The 12,538-nt window shown below is 34.5% G+C and overlaps 2 protein-coding genes across 2 annotated transcripts; both read right to left on the reverse strand.

Moving 5' to 3' along the window:
• Positions 1–5,539: 5,539 nt before the first annotated feature.
• On the reverse strand, positions 5,540–6,418 carry LOC122012468 (disease resistance protein Pik-1-like). The gene is made up of 3 exons (XM_042569015.1): positions 6,258–6,418; positions 6,053–6,131; positions 5,540–5,942 (listed from the first exon to the last, which is right to left on the reverse strand). Exons 1-3 carry the CDS (start codon positions 6,264–6,266, stop codon positions 5,674–5,676), a joined length of 357 nt encoding a protein of 118 aa, XP_042424949.1. The 5' UTR covers positions 6,267–6,418; the 3' UTR covers positions 5,540–5,673.
• Positions 6,419–10,896: 4,478 nt separating this feature from the next.
• LOC122012467 (disease resistance protein Pik-1-like) lies at positions 10,897–11,901 on the reverse strand. The gene is made up of 3 exons (XM_042569014.1): positions 11,685–11,901; positions 11,480–11,558; positions 10,897–11,358 (listed from the first exon to the last, which is right to left on the reverse strand). The coding sequence occupies exons 1-3, from the start codon at positions 11,691–11,693 to the stop codon at positions 11,087–11,089; spliced, it is 360 nt and encodes a 119-aa protein (XP_042424948.1). The 5' UTR covers positions 11,694–11,901; the 3' UTR covers positions 10,897–11,086.
• Between the last annotated feature and the right edge of the window lie 637 nt (positions 11,902–12,538).

The following is a 12,538-nucleotide window of genomic DNA, read 5'->3' on the forward strand; positions in this document are numbered from 1 at the left end:
ACTCAGTTGGAATATTAGCTGACTACCTCAAGTCAATATTCACGGATGAAGAAAACTTAATCGAGTCAATAATTGCTGCAGGTTAAATTGGATATATATTATGACCTTTGTTTTGGATTCAGATGAACAGATCGAGGAAGTTAAGAGTGGAATTAATATTTATGATGGATCCTTTATATATATTTTTTATAGTTAGCACACCAGATATCTAGTTTATTAACTCTAAGATAATTACTTCAGTCTCATAGAAGCTTTCGATCTGTCATTATGGTAAATTAAGAAGCGCAACCATCCGTCTAGCGTTTTTAAATTAATCATTTATTATAAAAAATCATTCATTAATTTATTAAAATGAGAACTTGATCCTTAAATATTTAAAAAACTAAAAAGATATTTTACCGTTGCACCATTACATGGGAGGTATATGATGGATCCATTGTTGAACATGAAACTGCAAGGCATCCAAGGTTATGAATTTGATTGGAATTGTTCTTTATAAAACATCGAACCTGTCTTTCCTTTTCTATACTTTTCTTCTTTCTTTTTTTTTTTTTTCTCTTCTCGATTTATTATAGCTTTTATAAAGTTCTTATGAATTCCAAAACAAAATTTTGGATTTTTGTTAATTAAAACTTTTATGCTAAGTTCTAATAGTAGCTATAATTGGAAATTAATATTTTAAACTGATGAAAACACACTATGAGTCATGTTAGGTTGTTGTCGTATATTTTAGAAATTTCCCGCCCATTGACTTGACTAACAAATAAAACTAATGCATTTTGTAAAATTGTAATTGTAAGATGAAGTTCACATGGGTGGACTAGATTCAATTGAGTCCACATGAGTGGACTTAATCTCTATAAAGTTGGACTCATACTTGATTAATACATATATAACTAATTGTCAATAAAGTAACTAACCCCAATTAATTAAATGATCTAATGCTTCATGCATATAAAGAGAGTTTGGATTAAATGGATGCAGATTTAATGTGTAGATCCTATAACCTGATTCATTAATATTGATGGGCTGTTAATGATGGATGAGATTTTATGGTGGATAGTACTCATAGGTTGGGTCAAGTATAAAAGGAAAGAGATAAGGTTCATTAGGGTATGCTGAACCTAGCTCTTTCTTCTTGTTTCTTCTTCCCCATTTGAGAATAAAAATGTTTGCTAGCTTAATCCTGTGGAAGGCGTCCGCTGTACTCACAGGATACTACGACGACAAGTAAGAAGCACTAACCTTTATGATGGATTCAGGTCAGTCATCTAAAGAGCTATTGTTTCATTTTCTTGTGCTTTAGAACTGATGATAGTTAGATCCTTGGAAGAAATACATCTTTTAAGTTGTTCTTGATGTATTGCAAGTCTTACAATGGTATCAGAGTTTAGGGATTGCTTATTATCAATTTTAAGGTGTAAGGATTGATTTTCAACGTTTATTTTGCACAAATTCATCAATTTCTGCATTTGATTCCATGTGGATGAGCGAAATTGATGTATATTCGTTGAATGTAGCATAAATAGATTAGGATTTAACCCTTGAATCGAGTTTTTTGCATTATTCGCGAAGAATGAGATTAGCGACGTGATTTTAGGGCAGAAAATCGCATTTCAGAAATGAGTATTTTTTGATATCAATCGATTGGGAAGGTTCCCAATCTATTGGGAGTCGTGAATTCATGAACAGAAGCAACTCGAATCGATCGCTCGATCGATTGGTGCTTACCAATTGATTGATGTAAGATTGGATCGATTGGGATGCTCAAGTTCGCGAACAAAACGGCTCTAAATTGATCGGTTAATCGATTGATCTTCACCAATCGATTGGCATGAGGAATCAATCGATTCAGACTGCAATTCATGACAAGAATCATTCTAGATCGATCAGCTGATTGATTGAAAGTTGAAGAAATTGAACAAAAAGCTCTTGGATCGATCGACTAATTGATCGGGGTCACCAATCGATCAGCCAATCGATTGAAGTTCGAAAGAATCGAACAGAAAGCTCCTGGATCGATCGGATGATCGATTGGGGTTACCAATCGATCGACTAATCGATTCAAATTGGGAGAAGCCAGTAGAAGCTTCTGGATCGATCGATTAATCGATTGAAATTAGGAGAAGCCAACAAAGAGCTTTTGGATCGATCGACTAATCGATTGAGATTCATCAATCGATCATCCAATCGATTGGAGTTCGCTGGGTTATCCACAGAAGGTTTCTGAATCGATCGGTTAATCGATTGACGTTGGTCAATCGATCAACTGATTGATTTGGGTGGATGAACAAGCGAACAGAAGCTTTCTGGATCGATCAATGGATCGATTCATGTATGTTCAATTGATTGGCACAGTGTGAATCGATTCACATCCATTCTTGATCAATTAAAAGGGTGTAAATCAATTGATATCCAATACCAATCGATTGATAACTGAATTTAGCTTAGTTTTTAGCAATTTCTTCCTAGATTCTTTTTCGCTCTTGCTACTTAGTCGAATCAATACTATCGCCAAAGCGAGAACTATTAAGGAGACTAGGAGTATTAGTGTAGAGGGATGTATGTCCATGCTAATGGTGATTGGCCCAAAAGAAAATCATTCTTATGTCGGATATATGTTTAAGGAAACTCACAAATTAAGTTAAACTTCTTGATCATGTGCATGGTGTGTTGGCCCAAAGAAAGGGGCATTGTGTGGCCGATTGGAAGTATTTTGAGTGGCTAGAAAATATAAGCTAAATAAAGAAGCTCATGAATAAAGTATCATGCACATGATGCACCGGCCCAAAGGAAGGCGAGTTATATGGCAGATGAAGGTGATCATGAGTTATTTAGAGAGTACCAATAGCAAGTTATAATTTAGTCCAAAGACTTAATGTAATGTTGCACTAGATATCTCTATGTATGTCTATATAGATGCATGTTTTATTTATTGCTTTTGTTATTGCACTAGATACATGCCTTGTTTACTAAATTGAGCTATGTTCTTTGCATATGCTTATGTAGTGTTCTCAATGTCTGATAATCTGAACAACATTCCCGTGCTTACTAGCACAAATTTTGGACCATGAAAAGAGCATATTACGATTTTATTGGGTTGCATGGATTTGGACTATGCCTTTAGGTATGATCGCCCTACACCTTTGACTGATGATTCGACTACAGATCAAAAGGTAAACTTTGACAAGTGGGAGCGATCTAATCGCATAAGTCTAATGATCATGAAAATGTCAATTCTGGAATCACTAAGGGTTCCATAACTGAGAAGGAGGATGCTAAAACCTTCCTTAAGGAATTAGTGAACCGATTCGCCTCAAACGAAAAGGTCGAGACTACTACACTTCTCACGAAGTTAGTGTCCATGCGGTACACAGGGAAGGATAACATTAAAGAGTACATCATGGAGATGTCTAACTTGGATACAAGGCTTAAGACACTAAAGTTAGATATATCTGAAAGTGTCCTTGTGAACCTCATCTTAATCTCTCTGCCTACACAGTTCACTCTTTTTAAGATTAGTTATAATACTCAAAAAGAGAAATGGACACTAAATGAACTCATAGCTCAGTGTGTATAAGAAAAAGAGAGGTTAAGTGGTGAGACATCTCAAAGTGCTCACTATGCATCCTCATCTCAGTATTCGAACAAGAAAAGGAAGAAGAGTAATGGTAAGGGTAAGGGTAAGGGTAAACAACTTGCAGTGTCTGGGGCTTCAGGGCATAAGGTGCAAAAGCAACAAGATCCGGACTTAACTTGTTTCTTTTCTAAAAAGAAAGGTCATCTGAAGAAGGATTGCCTTAGATACGTCAACTGACATGCAAAGAAAGATATACTTATCAACTTTGTTAGTTCAGAAGTCAGCCTAGCTACAGTACCTAATAACACTTGGTTAATAGATACTGGTGCAACTACTCACATAAGTGTAACTATACAGGGTTGCCTCACGAGCCAAATGCTAATTGATGCCGAAAGATTCATTTATACCGAAATGGGCAAGAAGACAAAAGTAGAGGCAATAGGTGTCTTTAGAGTTTGTTTGGGGAACAATGTACTTTTGAATTTGGAAAATACATTTGTAGTGTCGTCTTTTAAACGAAACTTAATTTCTATTTCATGTTTGGACAAATCCAGACACACTTGTTCATTTGGAAATGGAAAGTTTAGTATTTTTTTGTAATTCCATTTTGTGTGGTACTGATTCCTTGATTGACAAACTATATAGATTAGACACTGAAACTCATACGAATAATCTTTGTGATGCATAGTATAGGTGTGAAGCGTGGTGTGACAAATGAGAATTCATCCATGTTGTAGCATAGACATTTAGGACATATCTCTAAATAACGCCTAGAAAGGTTAATGTCACTAGAAATTCTCAATTCTCTTGATATGTCAGATTTTGAAATCTGCATAGAGTGTATCAAGGGAAAAACAACTAACAAAAGTAATAAGAGCTCAATGCGGAGTGATGGTGAAACTTATACATACGAACATATGTAGATCATTCTCTAAGGCTTCTTGGAATGGTCAATCATAAAGTAACTAATCTCCATAAGGATGGGCTCACACTTGATTAATACATACATAACCAATTACCAATAAAGTAACTAAACCAATTAAGTGATTTCATGCTTCATGCATATAAAGAGAGTTTGGATTAAATAGATATGGATTTAATGTGTAGATCCTATAACTCGGTTCATTAACATTGATGGGCTGTTAATGATGGATGAGATTTTATGATAAATAGTCCCCATATGTTGGGCCAAGTGTAAAAGGGAAGAGATAGGGTTCATTAGAGTATGCTGAACCTAATTCTTCCTTCTGGTTTCTTCTTCCCCATTTGAGAAGAAAAGTGTTTGCCGGCTCAATCCTTTGGAAGATGTCCGTTGCGCTCGCGGGATACTACGGCGACAAGTAAGAAGCACTAATCTTTACGATGAATTCAAGTCAGTCATCTAAAAGGTTATTATTTCTTTTTTTTTATATACTTTAAAACTGATGATAATTAAATCCTTAAAAGAAATACATCCTTTAAGATGTATTGCAAATCTTACAGCAATTAGCTAGGATAGTTGAATTTTATAATGCTATTCAAGTGACTAACGACTCTTTTATTGGTGGTCACTATCTCAAGAGTCTTTCTTAATATTAATATTAATTATCAGGCAAGTGATTCGTTTCCCTTTAAATATAGTAATTAAAATAAGTCTTTCATTAAGTTTTAATTATTTTAAAAGTTGTTTTTTCTAATTGCCATCTACACAAATCAGTTCACGCTAGAATCGGGAATATTCAAGTTGTTTTTAGATACGCACTCAAGAATATTATTCATGATTTAATAACGTGTATGTTGGGAAGGTACTTCTTCAATTAGCTTTGTCAATTACACTGCCCACTATGATCTCATGCGAATCTAAAGACACCTAAGAATTATATTCTAAATAACGTTATTTTCTAAAGCGTTTTTTTTTATATAGTTTTACTGATTAATTTTAGTTTCTAAAACTATCACTTATTGATTCATCAACGCGGATATGATCGATCTTTTCTTGAGATATATATAGATTTCTGATTATGGCACTTCAACCACTGTATAGTTTCATCACTCATGACTCTGCTGCAAGATCATCTCTTAGCTTCTTCTGCATTATTTATGCAACTAGCTGGTTACCAATAATTCGGATACGGATCCTCCCAAATCACAAAAGGATACGGGGGGTGCATGAAAGGGCCTTGGCCAAGCCAAGCTAGGTCTACTGGTTTGTCATCTTTCTTCTCTTCCTTCTTCTCTTCTTTCTTCTCTTCCTTCTTGTTTTCAGCCACGCTGACGAGGTCCACGTGCCCCATCTTCTTCCTCAGAACCCTTGTTAGATCCACCGAGTCAACATCTCCCACGACGACAATCTTATCATCTTCCAGCGCCACCGATACGACGCCTGCATGGATATAAAAGCATAATCAATTAGAGCGCGAGAATGAAGAAGCAGAGAGAAAACAGAGGAAGTTAATTCCTCGCGAACGAACGAAGTGATTAATAATAACGCACCGTGCACGCCGACAGCAGTTTTGAGAGCCTTCGCCTTCTTCTTGGGGGTTTCCATCGTCAGCTTCATCACCATCTTTTGCTGAATTTGTTTATTTTTTTATTTTTACAGAAATTCAATCAGCAACTAAACAGAGAAGCTGAAGAAGAAGAAGAAGAAGAAGAGGAAATAACTATTCCATATATAAAGGTGTACGAGTGAACTGACCTGAACCATCCTGAGATACAAGAAACTGATCTTTAACTTCTTGAATCGAGGCGAGGAATTGGAGTGGATTGGGACTTGTGTGTAACTGATGATCCAAAAGCTCGTAACTACTCGCTCTTTTATACACAAAACAGAGGAGTAGGTAGCAATGCCAATGACCTGTTCGGTGGCACGCAAGGTTTGAACTAAAACGCGGTGTTGATTCTATTGACCCCGTCGTCAGTCTTCGGACATCATTTCAATAGTTATAATTGGAAATTAATATTCCAATAGTTATAATTAAGACTGCTAATAACATTCAATAATTTACAGTCTTTATCATTTTCTTATATATTGTATTTGCTAAACCTTTCCAGTTTGCTGGTTTGAAACTAAATAATGCCATTTTTTTTTTGTGTAACTTTTCCATTTGGATTGACAATTGAAAAAAAAAAAAAACTAATTAACTGTGATGAATTCCATGTCAAACATTGATTCAATAAAGCAACATCAAATTGTATGTATAAGATTCCTGTTTTTTCTAAATTTTTTTTTTACTTAATCTGTTTGACTACATGTATCCTTAATGTATGGTTCTTTTAACTTTAGAAGAACCTTCTTGTTCCTTCTATTTTTGACATTATAATCATTATATTGGCATTATAATCATTATATAATCCTAAGTCCAAATACAGCCTAAGTCCAATCCTAATCGGAACCCCCAGCTGAATTTAGTATTTATGTATATTGGCATTATAATCATTATATAAATTGACACGAGCTGACAATTTTGACGTGTTTCATTCGTTGAATTGAATCTCTCTATACAATAATATGAAGAATATATATTCTAAAAAACATGTCGGATGAACAGAGCTTTGACTAACTGATTGCTGTACTTGGCGAAAAGTCTTCCAGGTCGAAAGACTGGATTATCGAGTACTGAATTCTGGGTAAGAAGAAATTTTTATAGGTTCGAAGATGGGATACAAGGTAAGAGACATGTAAAAAGGTGGATAACCAGATTTTTGACAAAAAGGCTGGAATCAGAGGTGATTGCTCGATCGGATATTAGAGTAGATGAAGACGTATAGATGATAAAACTCTAGATACAAAGTCCAAGAAATAAAAGGTTCATCTGACCTGACCTAAGATAATTAGTTTCGATCGGTACAGTAAATGGAATATGTAGAATATGTGCTTGAAGGTTTAGGAATTGAAAAACTCCTATTTTAGAATTTACCAATCAATGGATGAAAATCAACAATTGATTGGTGAGCTAAAACTTCAAATTCCGGGATTTGCATTACCAATCGAATGGAATGTAAATCCGGAATTCCAAAGTTAGTCAAATGATGTACCAGTTGATAATGATTGGTCATTCAATGGATAATCAGACGATCTAGAGTTAATGACCATTCAACGAATAGTCAGACGATCAGTAATCAATTGAGGGTTTTTGCTAATCGATTGATGATGACCAAAAAAATTTAAAAAAAAAAATAATTCTTAAGTGTTTTAAAAGCGAGACTCAGGGTACAAAGAGGACTACTGCTCCATTGCTCTATTGCGTTCTTTCTACCTAAGATTAATGTTAGAATCATAAAAATTAAGATATCTACATAACAGTATGATATTATCCATTTTGGGCCTAAACCCTCGTAATTTTATTTTTGGGTTTTACCCAAAAATGCTCGTACCAATAGAGATATCTTTCTCTTATAAGTCCATGATCATTTTCATGTGTTTTCATTGTTGAACTTTATTTGTCTCCTCAGGACGGTCTAGTGGCTAGTGCATAAGGTGCTGCCACCATGAGGTCTGAGATTCGATTCTCGACATAGCCGAGGTAAATACCTCCCTCATGCGCTAAGCACTATTCCAAAGGTTAGTAATCACCCGTGATTTACCTCTTCCGTATTAGCCCTGGGACGAATTGACAAAGGCACTGGGGGCGAGCATACTCACCTTTGCCACCATTGTTGAACTTTATTTGTAACCATTACAATCCAATGCTCAAAATCAAGATCTCATCAGTAACACTCTCTCAAACAACTCAAACAAGGAGAATCATGTTTAATCCCTTTTACTTTTTGTCTGTGTTGTGTTTTTACTTGAATGAGAGTTGCAAATTCTAATATTATTGTAAAAGATTTTTCCAATATTGTTATGAGAATAAGAGTTTATAATGAAAACTGTGATTATTAGTATTGATTCTTGGATTAATTAGCTCAAGGAGATGGATACAAAAAATTAAGATGTTAGTATTATGGAGTGGTCAGCTTCACATATCCATCCTAATTAAGAAGAAGAATCGACGTGAAGTATTCACTCTCGCTTAGGTGTCCTAACAGTTAGTGATCCGTTAGCGATCAAATCTTCTGACTTAATTGTTAAATTTCTTATAGTGCTGATTGAAACCCGTAATATTATTAGTTTTAATTATTATTAAATAGCAATTAATTTTCATTAAATAGCAGTAACCCAAGTCAATACTCAAGTCAATATTATTTAGTTTTAATTTATTGATTAAATCAATATTATTTAGTCAATAAACTCATGGGGCGGCGATAGTTTTAATTTCCTCGCAGAATAGCTTTCGCAAATAAATCAACGAAAGCGATTTTAATGAATTTTCTTGTGGCTATAGTAAGTAGTTGTTGATTTGTCGCTAATTCATTGGCTGCGGACGTGGCCTCCTTATAATTCCGGTTAAATTGAATATATATTTTGGCCTCTGTTTTGGATTCGGATCAACGCGATGCGACCATATGATGTGAGTCAGATTATGATATCGTTTTTCTTCACTCGAAAAAATAAATGATTTTGCCAATTCGTCATGGTAGTGACGTGGTCTTTATTCTTGGATTAGATCTGGAAGGCATGGACATTTTCTAGCCAAGTCCGACAACGAGATCTTTTTTATAATATTGTCGTTGGCTATTCAAGCAAGTGGATCTGGATCTTCGACGTAATCTAAGAGGCAAAAATAAAGCTGGATTCCTAGCTATAATCCAAAAGACTGTCAAACCACAGAAATGGGTGAGGGTTGAGGGTGTGTATTCGATTAATTGGATCTATAAATTTACCAAATTAATTAAAAATAGATTTAATATTGACTCACTCCTAGTGAAGATGAATCTCATAAGAGTCAACAGTGATTTAGATATAAAATTATCCTAATTTCAAGTGATCTTTTCTATCCTTAATTTCAAATAATAGCCTTGTTTTTTCTCTTGTTTTTTCCTTAAACAATGTCTTCTTTCTCGCTATAAGTATTTTCTTACCTTTAACCACTATATTTGCCGCTCTAGAGTCGATAGAATCTAGTTATCTGAAGCTTAATTATTCAAGATTCTTTGTAACTTGTTATTATATAATATAAACAGTTTTGAATGTCTATAAATCTATAACATGTGATATATTACATGTGTTCTTTTGTCTAGGCGTGCGTGGTGATTCCATTGATGTCATGAGCGAATAAGAACAAAAAAAAAAAAATCGTTGAATTGTTATTATAATTGAATAATACTAATAATATGTTAAAAAAATTATTGATTGAAATTTATGAGAATTTTAATCCGTTGTTATTACCATGTGACAACAATTTTGAGAGCTTTTGCAATCGATCTTATCTGATAGATAAGATTTAAGAATGGAATCAATATTTTTTTGATGGGTGATGGATCCATTATTGAACATGAAAGTGCAAGTTGTCCCTAATTATGAAGTTGATTGGAACTGTTCTTTTAAAAAAAACATCATATATATTAAACCAATCTTTCCTTTTCCTATACCTTTCATTATTCTGTTCCCGATTTATTATAGCTTTTATAAAGTTCTAATGAATTCAAAAACAAAATTTTGGGTTTTTCTTAAAACTTTTATACTAAGTTATAATGGTATTATAATTGGGAATTAATATTTTAAATTGATGAAAACACACTATATATGAGTATTGTTAGGTCGTTTGTCATATATTTTAGAAATTTCCCATCCATTGACTTGACTAGTAAAATAAAACTAATGCATTTTGGGAAATTACAATTAGCTAGGATAGTTGAATTTTATAATGATATTCAAGTGGCTAACGACTATTTTATTGATGGGGCAAAAGACGATTCACTCGCCTGAGTCCCTATCAACTTTTGATTCTAAAATTTCATATGATAATATCCCATGCTTCAACTACCGTACCGTTCCGGAGAACAACAGCTCTTTTATTGGTGATCAATATCCCAAGAATCTTTTCTTAAAATTAATAAATTATCAGGCAAGTGATTCGTTTCCCATTAAATAGATTAAAATGAGCCTTTCATTTAGTTTTAATTTTTTTTAAAAGTTGTTTTTCTAATTGCCGTCTACACAAATCGGTTCACGCTCGAATCGGGAATATTCAAGTTGTAGATACGCACACAGGAATATGATTCATGATTTAATGACGCATGTATGTTGGAAAGGTACTTCTTTAACTTAATCAACTACACCGCCACTGTGATCTCATGCGAATCTAAAGTCGCGTGAGAAATCTAAATAACGTCATTTGGTATTATAAAGTTACTTTCTAAAACTTTTTTTAATATAGTTTTACTGTTTACTTTTATTTTTCTAAAACTATAACTTATTGATTCATCAACGCGGATATATGATCGATCTTTTCTTGAGAGAGAGAGAAAAAAAAATATTATGATTATTATCCGGCTAAATGATTTGCCAATCGCAATTTAGAAAAAAACATTCTCTGCATCAGAAACTTATATATAGATTTCTTACAAATGATGATGCCACTTCAACTACAAACTGTATGGTATAGTTTCATCACTCTCTCTGCTGCAAGATCATCTCTTCTTCTACATTATTATGCAACCAGTTGGTTCTCGATAATACGGATCCTCCTGAATCATAATAGGATATTGTTGCATGAAAGGGCCATAGTTGGGCCAAGTTACAGCTACTGGTTCCGCTCCCTTCTTCTCTTCTTTCTTCTCTTCCTTCTTGTTTTCAGCCACGCTGACGAGGTCCACGTGCCCCATCTTCTTCCTCAGAATCCTTGTTAGATCCACCGAGTCAACATCTCCCACGACGACAATCTTATCATCTTCCAGCGCCACCGATATGACGCCTGCATGCATATATGCCGGTAGCAAATAAAAGCATAATCAATTAGAGCGCGAGAATGAAGAAGCAGAGAAAAAACAGAGGAAGTTGATCCTCGCGAACGAACGAAGTGATTAATAACGCACCGTGCACGCCGACAGCAGTTTTGAGAGCCTTCGCCTTCTTCTTGGGGTCTTCCATCGTCAGCTTCATCACCATCTTTTGCTGAATTTGTTTATTTTTTTATGTTTACAGAAATTCAATCAGCAACTAAACAGAGAAGCTGAAGAAAAAGAAGAAGAAGAAGAGCATGTAACAATTCCTTATATAAAGCTGTACAAGTGCACTCACCTGAACCATCCTGAGATATAAGAAACTGCTCTTTAACTTCTTGAATTGAGGCGAGGAATTGGAGTGGATTGGGACTTGTGTGTAACTGATGATCCAAAGGCTCGCAACTACTCGCTCTTTTATACACAAAACAAAGGAGTCGCTAGCTAGCAAGTAGCAAATGGCAATGGCCTGTTCCGTGGCAGGCGAGGTTTGAACTAAAACGCGGTGTTCATTCTATTGACCCCGTCGTCAGTCTTCGGACATCATTCCAGTAGTTATAATTGGAAATTAATATTTCAGATTGATGAACTACGCACGCGTTGACTTGACTAGCAAAGCAAAATAATGAATCTGCAAATCGCAATCAGCTAGGATTATTTTTTTTTTTATGGCTAAAAAATGATCGAGGGCGAGGAAAATGATCACCGTGAAGATGAATTTTATGATATTAATCGAGTGACGAATAAAACTGAAAGACTCGTATATTGATGATTTGATCAGATAAGATCCATGTCCATGTCTCCACAGTGGTCTCCGTATTAACGGAGTAAGACACGTAATTAGTTTCCCATTAAACATAGACTTGAATAAGTCTTCACACAGACAAAGTCAAGTAATTAAAAAGACATTTGCAATATAATGAGGCTGTGAGACTAGGTGGTGGCCATGTTGGTCTCATTCAAAGTTTAGTTAGTTTTGAAAAGTATTATTAAGATTTTAATATTATTAAAATATTAATATATTTTTTAGTTAAATATTTAACATCCACTTATGTTAAAGGCAGGAAGTCGCTGCATTAGCCGTAAAACATTTTTCATAGTTAATTAGCTAGGTATCTTTCATAATTAATTAGGCATCCGCATGTCTTTCTC

Source organism: Zingiber officinale, chromosome 8A (assembly GCF_018446385.1).
Source record: "Zingiber officinale cultivar Zhangliang chromosome 8A, Zo_v1.1, whole genome shotgun sequence".
In the NCBI taxonomy this organism is placed as follows: Eukaryota; Viridiplantae; Streptophyta; class Magnoliopsida; order Zingiberales; family Zingiberaceae; genus Zingiber; species Zingiber officinale.

Coding starts and splice junctions, on each gene's coding strand:
- LOC122012468 (XM_042569015.1), bottom strand. Junction 5,943..6,052: donor AACTGCTGTCGGCGTGCACG/GTGCGTTATTAT, acceptor ATATCCATGCAG/GCGTCGTATCGGTGGCGCTG.
- LOC122012467 (XM_042569014.1), bottom strand. Junction 11,359..11,479: donor AACTGCTGTCGGCGTGCACG/GTGCGTTATTAA, acceptor ATATGCATGCAG/GCGTCATATCGGTGGCGCTG.